Below are 15,560 nucleotides of genomic sequence, written 5' to 3'. Positions count from 1 at the left end.
TGTTGTTGAGGATGCTTACAAATCATGCATATTGTGATACTGTGTATACTACAAGAGTTCTTATACTGGTGTTGTTTTCACACCCATGTCTATGTGATCGGCCCACAATAACGCTATCTCACATGATATTTTTCCTGCTGCTTTATGTTAAAGCTTTAAATGTCTCCAGATAATAGTGTATTGTGTGTTTCAGTACAGTGTATTTACTGGCCAGTTGCGAAAGAAAATCTGCTTATTTGTTGTTTAGTATGGCTTCACAATCGCAGCTCCTACACTTTTCACACAAATGGTGCATGTTGATTCAATTAAGGAATGTCTGACTGCATCTATCACTTATTATTGCTCCTTAAAGAAAAACTAAACCCTCAAACCAATGTATACGAGTATTTAATAGTGTTGTTGATGGATTCAGGTCCAAATCTTGACATTTTAGTGTAAAGTATTTTAATTCTACATATTGTGTTGAATACTGGTTGAAATTGCAGAAATGAGTCCTGAAACACAAAAATGACTTTTGGTTAGATGCTTTAAATAAGGTATGTAGTTAATACAAGCTTAAGAGATTTTAACGTCTAGTTCAACAACATAAAATGTGTCAGTAAATCCCCCTCTTTCGAATTTTTAAGCGTGTACGTCACTTTAAAGAGGCGGTTGCAAACAAGTGGCTAAATTACACTATAAAGCGCAATCATGCCGACTAGTTTGGCTCTACAGCCTCATTGTGTATACTACTATAGTTTAGAGTTGATTTTTAGCATTTTACTTCTTCCGATTGCATTCACACTTCATACGCATAGCTAGCGCTAATGCTAATCACTAGCATACAAAGACTTGTTTTAGAAGGAACAGGTTGAAACAAATAAGATCGGCCAGCTCAACTTTGATTTGTAGCATGTCACACTGCGACAAGTGTTGAGCGTAATTTTGTAGCTTCATGTCCTCGGCCTCCATTGAAAATGACTCGTAGCGTGTTGCTGTGTCACACAGGTTCATGGCCAGCCTCAACTAATTGCTTAACTAAGCATAAAGAATGAAACAGGTATGAAACAGCTCCATCCAAAAGAAGTAAAAACGCTAACTGGCTGCAGCTATATATCTAACAGACAGTTATGAGAGGGGTGTCAGTCTTTTCAATCAACTCTCTCCAAGAAAGCATTTAAGTATTTTTCTCAGCATGTCAAACTATTCCTTTAAAATTGCTTTACTTTAATTATATGTTAACTGTATTCTTAATCTAATTTAGAGCTGGTGCGTTGGTTGAAAGACCCGTTTGCTGTCCTTTTGAGATACAGCTTGGATGCAGTGGTCAGCAAGAAAAGTTTACCGACATTTCTTACCTGCAGAATTTGACCAAACAACCTTCACAAAGAGACAAACCGGTGCACTGAGCACCCAATCCCACCTGCACACTTTTTTCTGCTGCTTGTTTTGTCTCTGGATTAACTTTTGACTGTCCAGGTTTAAGAATCTCGATTGGCTCTCAGTGACCTCTTTCAGTCCACTTAGACAATATATTGAACCCAAACCCTGTGCTCAAAGGTTAGCAGTAAAGGAAAAGAACAACATCAATCCATCTGTGAATCAGTGTATTTTGAAAATAATTCAGGAAGTGTACCTTGAATAGCCTTTAAACCCTAAAATTCAGGTCTCGAGTTGCAGGTTGTTTGCACGGCACAAACACGCAGAAATGCACCCGCAAACACATACATAGAAGCCTGAGTCCTCGCCCTAATCAACCATCAGACCTTTTGGAGGACGACATTCCGGCAGAGCGATATTTGACCCAAATGCTCCATGTCTTTTTTGTTGTGTGACCAGGTTAACTAATGGACTAGCTAATCAAAGGGTGTTGGTCATGTCCGTCTCGCCTTTGTCAATATATAAGTGTTGACCTCTCAACTACGCCAGCCCCCGGTCTCCTCCCACAACTCAGACACAGAAGCCCTATACACTCTCATTCAAAACAAACCGAGTCTAATCACCACCTCTATTCGGCTGGAATGTCCCGCGTTTCTATAGAAGTATAGGCTTAGTGAAAAACCAGACAGGTACTCTGAACAGAAAACATGCCCAGACTCATTCACTGATGAGGCTGCAGGCACCATTATAAAAAAAAAAATAAAAAAAAACATGGGAGTGTTTTGGGAGCTTTTGTGTTTGTAGTCTCACGAAAAGAGCAGTCTTGGCAAAAAAAGTGTTGCAAATTCTGCAAAATGTGCAGCCAAACATAACAAAACAATGCCTCCTATTACATCTTAATGCGTTTGATGCCCATGGCAACAGTCGTTGTGTTTTCTTGATGGTTTAGACAAAAGAAAAGAACTGATCTGGTGTCTGCGGTGATGGCACTGACTAGCCATTCACGCTCCAGTAATATTCAAATAGGGCACAATGTTGCAGCAAAACTAAGCGTTTCCAATGATTCCCGCTGCGACGCCATAGCTCCACTGTTATTACTGCACGTTCCATTACTCCATGTCAGTGAGAGAAGTGCATAAACACCGGGTACTGACAGACCCCCTGTCTCACGCTTGAATGGGAGAATTATCGAGCTCCCCCCTGCCCCAACACATTCATTGAGGGACACAACTTTTTACATGTTGCACATAAATACATGTTGCTCCATTAAAGAAGTACAGTTTTAGACATTGAGTGTTCACTGAGACTGTTAACTCTCAAGCTCTCTTTATTCGGTGCAGTGTGATCAATTCTAATGAAGACAGGAAAAGAATAACTGCAATACAGCTTGCGGAAATGTTGGTAATTTGTGTAATTGCATCTCCCAGCTGCTGCGAAAAGTTTCAATTGGGGAATTTGATTACGATACAGACTGTATTATTTATCTTTTTTTTTTTTTTTTTTACTGGGACAGTGGTTCTCAATAAGACCTAATCTCATTGCACCATATTTGTCTTGAGCTCACACAAATCATATTCACACAGGGTCTCCGTTAGTTTCCACGGGAGGGGAAGCCCATTTGTATTCTGGGTGTGACATCTCAAATCTGCATCCAAATGGAGAATGAAATATTTATGCTGCAAAATGATGGCACTCCTCATGGTCAATTTGCTTGAACATAAAACTGCATTAGAAGGGAGGTGCATTCCTGTTCAGGCAAGTCAGAACAGAATCTGCCAATAAGGCATCAGAGAGAGAGAGAGAGAGAAAGAGATGAGGGGAGTATCAAGGTAGAAAGACAACCTCTGGGCGGCCTCGGGCTATAGAGCCTGCAGACTAGGCCGACACCCAGGAATCTCTCTCAAAAACATTCAAATGGCAATAAATGTCAAAAGCATTTCTTCATTTAAAGTAGGGACTAATATATGTGTTTGTTCTGAGGGCGACTGTGGGTCAGTGGTTAGCAGGTCTGTCTTTCAATCAGGTGGTTGGCGGTTGGTTCAATCTATGAGCAAGACACTTAACCCTGAATTGTTCCCTGTAGCTGTGTCTACGGTGTATGATTGTAACGTGGTTGTAAGTCGCTTTGGATAAAAGCGTCAGCTAAATGACATGTAATGTAATGTAATGATACATCTTCACTACACTGACGCATGGGAGTACATATGCAGAATATAAATATTAAGCAACTAGAGCTTGTAAAATAACATGTGCTCATAATGCAGCGTGTTTCATGCTATATGCATTAATAAACAATGAGCATAACAGCTGGGATATTTTTGTGTACGTGTGTCATTAGTAAACACATTTCTGAAGTAGTGTTATAGCCCTAAATGTAATATACATGCTCATGTATATACAGATAGATGCACATTTCTGCAGTGATGGTACAATCCTACATCATACAGCATCATCTTAGAGATTACATTTTTAATAAAAAGAATCTGGTTTGTTTGTAAAAGTTATATTTTTTTGGAAAGTAATTTACTGAATGGCACAAGTGCAAAGTGGTAACGACTACCAGGGTTAGAACCCCAACCCAAATTTATTTAGTAGCCCTTTCATTTAGAGATTTTACTTGGGACCTTCTTAACCACAGAGCTGTTTTTGGAGGTTGTTGTTCAGGTATGCATTTAATACAAAACAGTCACGTTAATGTCAAATACAGTAGTTTCCTATATGTGATGTTTCTATTTCTAAATAATCTACCGATCACAGATGTATTATAATATCAATATCATAATGCAAGGTTTCGGCCATCTGTGCAGGATCACAGTCATGACACATTTTAACACTAACAATATGCATTTGAATCTACAAATGGGAATTGAGCGTGAAAGTGCGTTGAAGCTCACATTCCTCACATTTGTGATGTGTTTCAACGGAGCCTTCGCTCTGTGTGTGCTGCCTCCAGGGAGTGAAGAGATGAAATACAGCACCTCTTCTTTCAACACATCTGTCAGAGGGTCAGGGCTCACACCGAAACACCTCTGAATGACTGCGTCTTAACCAGTAATCTGGCTCGGTTAATATATTTAAATATTTATATATTTAAAAACCCAAGGGCTGACCAATCTGTCAACTTTGAGGAATGTCTCCTTCTAGGACAAGACACATTTAAACTCAAAGAACAGCAGTTTTAAATTGTTTTATTCTGAGCGACAGAGTCCTCTAGGCTAACAATCTTTAAAGCAAACAGAGAGATTATTTTCCAGAAACCTTGGTGGATATAACTTGTATAAAACTGTAATTATGTGAGACCAGATCTGAAGCATCGTCAGTAATCAAACATAAACTCAGCAGAGCTCGTTAAACAGGCAAACAAACGCTGTTGACCGCGTGTTGTCATTCACTGCTTGACGTTCACATTTTTGCAATATTGTTTTTGTAACATTAATACAAAATGTTGTAAACATAATTGTGTTTGCGAATAAGGCACTGCTGTTTAACACAAGGGCTTTTAATCTCACCTGAGTCAGCTCCCCATTAACAGCACACACCTTGTTGATCCCTTTGATACACACGGTATGGTAATGTCTGGCTGTGAAAGAGGATTATTTGATGTATTTATTTGCGTGTATGTTTTAAATTGAGCAACAGTATTGTTTCAGACAGTCCGTATTGAAAAGCAACATGGCCAGAATCTTAAAAAGTAAGCTTTTTCCCAGTGTGGTTATAGTCGGCCAGACACAGAGCTGCCTCCGAGCAGAGTGTTTTTAGAGGCTCATTTTTCAGCTGTCACCATCCAGAGGTCCAAAAGATTACCTCGAACAAGTCACACTGTCCAGAGCTATCTGGACCACACAGAACACAGAGGTAAAGCACTGTCTGTCTCCTGGGAACAACAGCTCATAACTCAAAGATATTGGTGTCCTTGTCAGTAAAATCACATATAAAAGAGATTGGGCTCAAATTAATGTGCTCACCAAAGAAATATCTTGTCAGGTGAGGCTTGGTGCTGCTCGCTACCTCAGGAATGTGTGGGTGCTGTTCTCCAGCCCCCCCAACCCCCTCCCCTCCTCCTCCCCACCCCACCCCAACCCTGCCATTGTGAGGGGAAGGAATGCTTTTCAAGAAGTCGGTCCTTTCTCATTGAGGGATGTCGGGTGTCGCCCGATTTTTCATTAAAGGCTGAAAAGAGGAGAATAGAGCTGCAAAGTGTCTTGTTAAAATGTATTTATGCATGTGCCAGAAAACAAAGTGCACTACCTATCGCAGCTCAGTTAACTGCACTGTTATTTACTTATTTTGATTTTGATGTCAATGTGGATTATAGTCATTTTTGGGCTGAATGATGTTCAGGAGCTAGAAAGGAGGTGCAACTGCAGAGGCAACTTTTTATCTGGCCACAGTTGCAAATTATTATATAAATATTTTATAAAGAAAATGGGTTTGAAGGGCTTCTGAAATGCTTCAGAGATGCTGTATGGAGTAATGAAGTATGGGGTTTACTCTACAGAGAGAGAGACAAAAAAAATTCTCATCAAACAATGAACACAAGGCCCTTATTAGATGAATATTACATGAAACTCCTTTATTTAATTTGTAAGTGTATGCCTTCCTTGGAGTCTTCTTTCAAAGCCTTTGAAGTGGATAAGATGTGTTTGTTGTGATAATAACTTTTTTTTTAAGGATGATTTTACTAAAACTGTCTCATTTCTTTTTCTGTGATTATTAGCTCTTTGTCCTAATCCGTGGCAATAAAACCACGCCACATGGCAGGGTGTGGCAGCTTTTTATTGAAGAAAAATGGGTGGCCCTGCTCAGGTGCTTGTGTCTTATTGGTCGGCGCAGGCCTCTAAAACACCAATACCTGAATCAGGTAGAGAGAAAAGACAGAGAGAAGACAGATCGCATGTTGTCAGCTGGAGCTTCAGTCCCTCGTGAAGACCGCTTCAAGCTATTTCGTTCACATAGTCACAGAGGAACTAAAGGAGCAGCTAAGGTGAGTAATGCATTTTAAGCGAGGTAAAGCATTTGTCTTTGCACAGAAAAAGCTAAAAGTCTAATCTTGCAAATACTTCAGACAGTAGATTTGTCTATAGCTACAACTATAATGTTTTCCCATTTTAGAAAAGTACCTGTGTGGAATTATTTAAGAGGATGAGATCACCTGGAGGAATCACATGCCTTTGTATTAAGATTCAGCAGGACCAACAAAGAGGTTTGGGTGGAGGAGAGGAGCAGTTGTGTGCATAAAAGAGGGAGAAGTATGACTATCGGAAAGCTCCAGGTGTGGGGAGGGAGCAAGGTATCGTCTTACCCCGGGACTCTGAGGCGGACAGATAGTGGGGCTGGCCGTGGTGTCTGGTGGCAGTGGTGGGCTTGAGGAGGGCTGTGGTGGGGTTGCATCACTGATGACTAAACCGTCATTCAGCTCAGGCCTGTGATAACGTGCCAGAGCTCGGGATTTCAACAGCAGCCTGAAACCCTGGAGCCTCGGAGCAGGGCAGGCCTGGTCTCGCTCAGGCTCAAACTTCAACTCAAGAAAAGGGAGAGGCCAACACTCAATTCCTGTTGCACTCATCTCCACCACCTCCTCCACCTCGGAGGCTTCCTCATAAATCATACAGTCCCGATCGCCTGCTCTGCACCTGGTGCCAGGGTCGCCTTCCGTCCGGCCTCTAGTTTAAGATTAAAAATCATCAAAATCAGAATTCGTCAGAATCACAATGAAATTCAGATTGGACATGAACAAGGTTGTGTTATGTATATTTGTGTCTTATATTTCAGACACTTTCCGCAAGAATATCCCATGTGTTCTATCCTTCATTCCACCGGAGTCTGTGTCTGTACTAAACCAGATTTCAGTGGTGTGAAGTGTAAGAGACATGGGGATACTGCTTCACAAGCTAACCCTCACAATACTGGAAGGCATCCAATTCAAAAGTAAAAAAGTAACTACATTTGATCCATTTTGAATGTTTTTTTTTTAGATATGTTTTGCATGCATTTTCGTTCATAAGATACTGTACTGAGCAACTCACGAATATGAATAAATATCTTGACCTTTTGTTTACTTTGTCTTTGTTCCAACGTCTCAAATCATTACGGAGCCGTTTTCCCACCCACACCCAACTTTCTGTGGCCGTCAGCCCAAGAGCATGATTTTTTTTTCTTCATTAGCCATAATTTAGAATTTGAGACTCAGCCCACACAAACAACCTTCACTGTTTTGCAAATGAAGCTTATTTACAATGGATAACATACCCTCACTGTAGCCCACACAATAATGCCATTTAACAGGTTTATCACTGCATCTCAAGAACTCCCAGCACACCTCTCACCAGCGGTGCTCATCAAAAGGAGACAAACATAATAGTGCTGTTTTACGTAATACCTCAGTGATCCATTCTATACTTCATGTGCATTAAACTCTTGTTATGCCAGGTATACATATTCCATATGTAGACTTCGTAGTTATTTTAAAGCCTACAACAAGACCTGGTCTGGATAAAGTGCAATATAATTTAGAAATAGAGACAATGTGCAAGCTGTGATGCCAAGAAGTTGCCCTTCATAAGTTGTGTGGTCTGGTTAACAGATGTGAACGTCACACCATGAACAGCTGTATCACTTAAAAACAACTGTCACACATGTATAATAAGTATTATACATGAGGCATTACCTCATATATACATTCATCTATATTTATATTATGTATTCATTAGCAATATCACATTACTAAAACTTGTAATGTAAAATGTTTCTTTTCACCGTTTCATATAATTGTAAATTGATTATATATGCCGCTTGTTTAAAAAAAGACTGAATGCTACTTCAACAAATTCTAGAACATGTGTAAGTTTTGAAAATAAACTGAATGAACGGTTAGTTACTTTTGTTACACATACTGAATTAGTATATTTTTAGTTTAGTCTATACTCCTTCAGCTGACATGAAGGTCCAGAGTTTCTGTCTCTTCTTCTTCTTTCTACTTCTGACTTCAACCCTCGGAGAGGACACAGGTGAGAGCAAATGTTCCCTCAGTAGATGCAGTTACATCAGCAGCCTGCATGTTAGGAGAATTAAACTGAAGAAACTGACAGTGAGACTGAAATTGCTGATGACTCGGTTATCTTTTTGTAAAATGTTGATTATTCAGTTTCTATTCTAAGCAGATGAGGAGCTAAGACAGCTTCACGCCACATAAGCAGCACTCGCTAATTGAAAGCAAAAGCATGCTGCAGAAATGTTGTTAGGTGTCAGCATTACGCTTCATTAACTGTAGTTTACATTGTACTGTATGGTCCTGCTGTCATGTGACGGTTGAATACAACAAGCCTTGGTCCTATTGGCGAAACTGGTATTCATCCTAGAGTTAATGCAGCACTTATAATGAGTGTGTTTTACGACTGTTTAGTTGAAGAGGACATTGGTGTCCATCAGATGGAGCGTTTAGTGGAGATGTTGACGTCTAAGGAGTGCAAGGACCTTCTATTCGCCCTCTCTCACCCAGAGGAAAACATCTTCAAGCGCCTTGAGCGTCTCTCACCAGGAAAGAATCCACTAGATCTTAAGCCTCGAGCCAAGAGAGACGCCTCCCCTGCTGCAGGTCAGTGCACTCGTCATCTGAAACACTTTCAGATCACAGAAATTAAAGATCGCTAGTTAATGTGTGCATTATACTTTTCTCAAGTAAAAGTACTGACATTTTTCAAGGGATGCATCATCAGGCTTGACTTACATTTTTCTTTCTTAACTTTCTCAAACAGAAATGTACAACTAAATACATACATCTAAATTTACTGAATTATTATATATAATGATGTGTAAGTTATTTATGATAGAATAAAATTAAGCTAAAATTAAAAAAATAATAATTGGGAAATGTGATTATTCATATAAAATATAAAGGCTGCAAAATAAAGAGCATTATCATGTCAACTTCACACAAGTGGAACAACATTACGTCGTCTCCAGGTCTGAACAGCACCGACAAGCACTTAATTCCTTTATTAAATTCCTTTTCGATAAACATTTGCAGTCTGTGCATCAATTACAAATGAACAACCACTTTCTTCAGTAAAACTGTAAGAAAATTAATCAGAGGACGAAAACTCACATAGTTGCATAGAAATAAACAATAAACATAAAAAGAGGAATACGTACACCACGAAGGATGCAACAAGCATTATTTGACGACATCAATTGATTATCCTGCCTCTATAAAACAGATCAATGCGCTTGTTGTCTTACTCACCAGTCTGACTTTTGTGTCAGTCCTTCACAGTTTGCTCCAGGTTCAACCCTTTAGCTTGTCACTCCTGATGCAAATGAAACCAGTTCACTTCACTTCCTCTCTGCACTGTGCTCCTCAAATTATGTCACAAATAGCAGAAAGGATTCACACGCCTCAGTGAGGGCAGAAGTTCTAAAGCAAATGTAGAAGTCACAGTTGGCGGATCCATCGTGAACATATTAGTGTTTATTATTTTAGCTCGACCCATCATGAACCTGTTGTTTATAACATTGTAGGGGTGTTGGCTTTGGGTCACTTAGCATGTTAGATATATAAATAGATGTGACCCTTTTATTTTTTAACCAATGCCTAAAATGTAACCATGAATGAAAAGAATTATTAGAAATGTAGTAAAAATACTTTTTTGTATTTGTATGGTTGGTCGGTTGAAATGTACTGAGAAAACATTGCTGCATTACTTTTTGAGAGGAAACTCTACCTAAAAAAAAAGATAATTTGAAGAGTCCTACTTGATTTGTCTAGAGTGCAAAGAGGAACCAAATGCAGAACACCAGGCACGTTGAACTGAACAAAAATCGGGCTTTAATGTTGCAAAGTTCTTTCCAGAAAACTGAGAGTGCCGGCTGAATAAATCTAAGACTAAAACTAACTGAGAACAAACCAGAATAGAACGAGGAAACAAACAACCTGAACCTGAACGATGGATAGCACACAGACTAAACACACAGGGAGACCTGGTGATTAGACAAAGGTGGGACAAATCCGGACGAGGCACACACTCACAAAGGCACGAAGTAAAATAAACCATGACACATGAGAAGTGAACCTACAAAATAAAACAGGAAACCCTAAACATGAATGAATGAAACAAGGGAAAACCTGAAGGCTTAACCACATGCAACTAAAAAGAAAAAACACCAGATAGTCTTATAATTTAATATAAGCCTTATATTTGCTTCAGTTGAACTCTGGCAAGCATTTGTGGGACAGGAAGCGGACTGTGCAATTTGTCCCCCATCACTTACATTGAAATTGCTTGAGGAAGGGATTCCTTCAGGGCCAGTATGATAACCACAGTGAATTATTACAGTGAATTCCACACACATAAGAACATGTGAATCGTGTCTTAAGATAGACGTGGCAAAAATGTGACCCTATCCTTTGCGAGTCGTATGCTATTGGCTGCCATAAGGTAGAAAAGAAGTCCTCCCAGAGTCTGTTTCTCACACGTCCAGCTCAGCTCGGGTGTTCCTGGCAGCAAGCTGACTGTCAGGGACCTGCATGTCTGAGGGCCATATGTTTTGTGTTCACCAGATAGTGAGGCTCAGTGTCGGACGGCCCTGACAGACTGGATGCTGAGGTATGGCGAGCAGACCTACTTCGACAGGCTATCTCGCGCCTTGCAGCACGTCGGCAGAACCGACATTGCCATTGGTGAGAAACAAATGGAGATGGAAAGAACACATGTGCCTTCTGGGTTATATCTTTTGAAGGAGAATAATTCCATGTGGTGCCACTAAGATAATGGGTTTCAAATTAAAATAGTTCACTTTTCATGTACAGCACAGTGTTGTCTCAGCGTGTCCCTTGACAAAAAGAAATTGGAACAAAGTCTTATTTGGGAACACGTCTGTGTATTTTCAAAATTGGTTTATTTCGGTCAAGAAGGCCTCCTCAAGACTTTAACAACAGTGTGTAATTGCTTCATTACTTTGAGATTTGTTTTAATTGGAACTTCAAAAGTGACATATTTTGCACACTGCCAGTTTCTGGCATGCGTTTCAGTCCAGTGTGCACACAACACCACAGCCGAGTGGCGTGGGATAGAAGGAGGTGTAAATGATCTGACAGAGGACTCAGTGGAGCTGACATCAGCCACAGAACAAACCATCTGCTCCTTTCAACAGCAACTTTCGAGAAAAAAAAGACAAAGAGAGGATGAGAAGAGATGAATTATAAGACATATGGGGGGGGGCAGTGCTGGCTTTGAGGAAAACGACTGTGTAGATGCAGAATGCAGCATTTATCGTACTTGATTGCCGTTGTGAAGAGATCTAGTCATACGTAGAAAGTGGCTCATTCTGTTTTATTCTGAACCGAAGGACGACAGTTGCTCTCATGCCAGAACGGATTGTGTTTAGGGCGAAAAAACCACAATTAAATTCAAATGCACAGTTCAGAGTTTTTTAATGAAATACATGCACGTTTATCATGTGAAGTGACATATATATACTTTTAGATGTGCAATGTGCTTATGTTTTTACAGAAGTGGGGAAAAACATCAACCAGGACAAAACCTTGAACCTTAAACGCTACGTTGAAGATTACCACAAATATGTCAACTCTTTAAACTTCCCACCGGAACAATCAGACTCAAAAGACCAAGAGCATGAAGCCCAGAGGGTCAGAAAAAGAAGAGGTAATTCACCCTAAAGCTGGAAAGAGTCATATTAGTTTGGCACATTATTAAATAGAATTAGTGATGGTGAACCGATTCTTGACATGTCAACGCCCAAATATCTTTGGCTATTGATGTCAAGAGGAGATTTTTGGGTTATCCCTCTGGAGACTGTCTGAATGACAAATGATATAATGTTCCACTGAACCCTGATTCTATTAAGTGTTTAGATGAGATGCCAGATTAGATTTGGTGGCCGTAGGCATGCTTCCAGCTCATTACTTCTTCACACCAACACTCTCTATATGAGGAGTATTTCCCAGGATACTTTAAATTCCAAAATGTAATTATCACCTGTCCATTTTTTTGTATTCTCCCGGGTTCTTCATTCAAGTTAAATCTTGACAAAAATGCTCCCACAGTCCTTTGAGATAGTGAGTTGGGGTTGCCACTCTTTTCTAAAGATCATGCAGAAATTAAGCCGTACTCTAGTAAGTCCCTCCCTGTAGAAGTCTGATTTAAAAGATGTGCTGAGTTATATGGCTATAACTCATCAATGAAATCAATCCCTACCTGCTTAGAAATTAAGACAAATTGATTAAAAGTTTTAGTCGAGTTAACTGCAGTTGAGTCTTATCAGTCACATTATACTTTGACCTATTTACTAGTAATATTAAGTGAGGTCTTAATGAAGCAAATCCATTGTGAGCTACCGCTACAAAATGTAATGTCATGTTATGGTCTATTGCTACATGCTATCACAGTAAAAAAAAAGTACAATTTGCCAGTATTTGGTCAGTGTTTTGGGCTAATTTTTAACCTAATAATATTTTTTTAGTTTTAACCTAATAATATCCTAATCATTATTATCTAACTCTCTCAGCAATGCCCAACACACATTTGAACACATTGCTCCTCGCAGGAGGAGTTGAATCACAAACCCTAAATCTTTGCAAGTCAAACAAGCTAGCTAGCACTTCAGCTTTAGCAACCAAACCGAACTCACTAACCAATTTAACATTATTGAACCATATAAAAAGTTAGGAAGAAAGTAACGTTATGTAATGTCATCCAACCTGTATGTGATTGTGACTTGTGGGTTTACACAGTGTTTCCACAACATAACTAAAATACTCTCGTCCCTAAACTAAAATTTGGGTGTTAATATGATCTTGAACGTAACTTAGAGCTGTGATAGAAGCTAGTAGGTCATACTCAGCAAAAGGAAAACAGGAGAACGTCCAAATAATCTTCCAGGGCAATACAAGATGTCCAGAACATTTAACTTTCGTTTCTAATTTTCAGTGTGTTTTCAATGATTGGAAAATTGGTTTACGGTTTTCCAGGTCGCATGGGAACCTTGGAAATGTATCTGTCCTGTTTGTGTCGTATGTTTGTTTGTGTGTGTTAGTAAGGGATCTGACATACCGTGACCTGGACCTGATCGTGGAGCGGGCTCCTGTCGCTCTTTACCAGAAGGGGCCTTTGGATGTGGCTCTGCCCTTCTTGTATGGCATCCTGCTGGGCTTCGGAGGTACCTTGCTTGCAGGCGTCTCGATACTTCTCGTCGTCCTACACATCTCCAATAGAAACCAGCAGCACTTTCACCCCAGGGCCGCCAGCAGCAAGCTCATATTTGAAAATGCAGGACCTGGGAAGTCAGAGGCTGCAAAGCAAACAGCTTTGGGTTTAACGGAATAGGAAGCCTTTAAAAAATATAGTCAGCATTACGTCCTAATATATGTACAACTGGTAGGCATGCATAAATAAAGGCAAAAAAAGACTTTCTATTTGTTTTTCAGATGTCTCTTTTATGGAAGAATGAAAATGCCAAAATCTTCCAATCTCTTTGGCGACAATAATCGAGCCAACACAGACACTCAATATCGATTCCACCACACCACAACTAATTATAACCAACATGACAATAATAATGCCATTTCAGATAAAGTAATTATCCATGCTGCGTATTGCTACGCTGGTAAGCATTATTGTCTTGCCAGTGGCTAGATGACTAGTGGTGTGACAGATGCGCTGGAACCAAGCCCTAACACCAAAGGTTGTTCCGGTGTTACTGTGATAGTGATGCCACTTTCCATTTCCCCTCCAAGTGACGGCAATGTGCCCGTCTGGCATCGAAGAACAACTAATTATCCAGCTTGGCGCCTGCTTCCCCCGGAGCCTGCCGATACCTCCACAGGCAATCCAAAAGACTAATAATGCTAACAGACAATGGAGCAGTCTTGGTTGTGATGGCAGCTTCTGGTGGGCGACAGAAGCCAAATAGAAAACACAGAGCTATATTTTTTGAACGTGTGAAGACGCAAAGGGTTGTTAGAAAGCTGAAATAAATCGATATGTGAGATGCTGCAGCAATGTAGGTCCAGAAACTGGCCTCGGACAACAAACTAAATAAAAATGTCCACATTAAGAGATTCAAATTAACGTTGTGTTGGCTTTAATTAGGAAAATGATTTGCTCACATTTTCATATACTCTGCTGAGTATGTTTCATAATGGCTCGACAGAAAACACGCTCATGGCACTGGGGTACTTTCTTGCTTCTTGCTCCCAGTTTCTTACGCTATCCCTACTTTCTTCTTCGTAATTAAACTAATTACTTCATTATACAAATCTGGCCTAATGTGCTTCAGGAGGCAGACAGCTTGGATTAACAGTGGCACTAAGCAGCAATTACAGACAATTAGTTCATAAATCAACATTTAAACAAATTATAGTGCCAAGCAGAACTGTATGAGCAACGCTCTGAAAGGCCAAAAAGGCATCATGGATTTTGACTACCAAAATAATGACCAATAAAATAATGCATGTTCTTCTTCAATATTCATACTGATGTTTTTGATTCATAATCTAATGCATAAAGCAATGTATTTGACATATTTGGCATGTACAAAAAAAACAGTAACATATCGTGATGAAACTTTGTGAAGAAATTAATGAATTGTTAGAAATAAGATAGAATATAGCTTTATTACATATTTATAATGAATCAGAAAATACATTTCTAATAAATTGCTCTCATAACAACACAAGTGAAGACCGAGGCCATGCACTGCATTAGAGTTTAAAAGCATTTCATTTATTCAAATTAAATTTAAGACCAGCAGTTACTTTTTTTAATATGTAAGCACACAAAAAAAATAGTGTAATGTCAAACGGTAAACTGTTAAGTCATGTAATATCTTGTAATATAATGACAGACACTGACAGACAGATTTCTGTATATGATCCACAATCCAAAATGTTTGTCCACGCCTGCTTCAGAACAACAATGTGCTCCACCTTCATTACTACGCTTCCCAGGTGGCAGAGCAGAACTCTTCACAACAAAACTTCCTCTGTCCTTCAGTTTTTCCCTGCTGGCTGTTAGGATCCTGCAGGTGCTGACTATGACAGGTTCACCTGCTGTGGGCTCACCTGTATTTCTGTAACCAGTGGAGAGGAAAGCCAGAGTACTGTATGCCTGAATGACTCACAGAAACAGCATGCCACTCGGGGCCTACATCATGGTTGTGGCACTCCTTAGCATAGCCAAGGTCCC

At 39.8% G+C, this 15,560-nt stretch overlaps 1 protein-coding gene across 1 annotated transcript; it reads left to right on the top strand.

Annotated features, from left to right (window-relative positions):
* The first annotated feature begins 8,296 nt into the window (after positions 1-8,296).
* Positions 8,297-13,700, top strand: LOC117733862 (transmembrane and death domain protein 1-like). Its single transcript, XM_034537772.1, has 5 exons — positions 8,297-8,366; positions 8,762-8,953; positions 10,916-11,035; positions 11,868-12,020; positions 13,411-13,700. Exons 1-5 carry the CDS (start codon positions 8,297-8,299, stop codon positions 13,698-13,700), a joined length of 825 nt encoding a protein of 274 aa, XP_034393663.1.
* The last annotated feature ends 1,860 nt before the right edge of the window (positions 13,701-15,560 follow it).

Source organism: Cyclopterus lumpus, chromosome 7 (assembly GCF_009769545.1).
Source record: "Cyclopterus lumpus isolate fCycLum1 chromosome 7, fCycLum1.pri, whole genome shotgun sequence".
Taxonomy (NCBI): Eukaryota; Metazoa; Chordata; class Actinopteri; order Perciformes; family Cyclopteridae; genus Cyclopterus; species Cyclopterus lumpus.
The sequence above is the reverse complement of the archived record's forward strand: the minus strand, read 5'-3'. Positions and strand labels throughout refer to the sequence as shown.

What these genes read in the sequence shown, in the direction of transcription:
- LOC117733862 (XM_034537772.1), top strand. Translation starts at nt 8,297, where the DNA reads ATGAAGGTCCAGAGTTTCTGTCTCTTCTTCTTCTTTCTACTTCTGACT. An exon ending in CAGAACCGACATTGCCATTG is followed by an intron (nt 11,036 to 11,867) that starts GTGAGAAACAAA and finishes ATGTTTTTACAG; the next exon opens with AAGTGGGGAAAAACATCAAC. An exon ending in GAGGGTCAGAAAAAGAAGAG is followed by an intron (nt 12,021 to 13,410) that starts GTAATTCACCCT and finishes TGTGTGTGTTAG; the next exon opens with TAAGGGATCTGACATACCGT.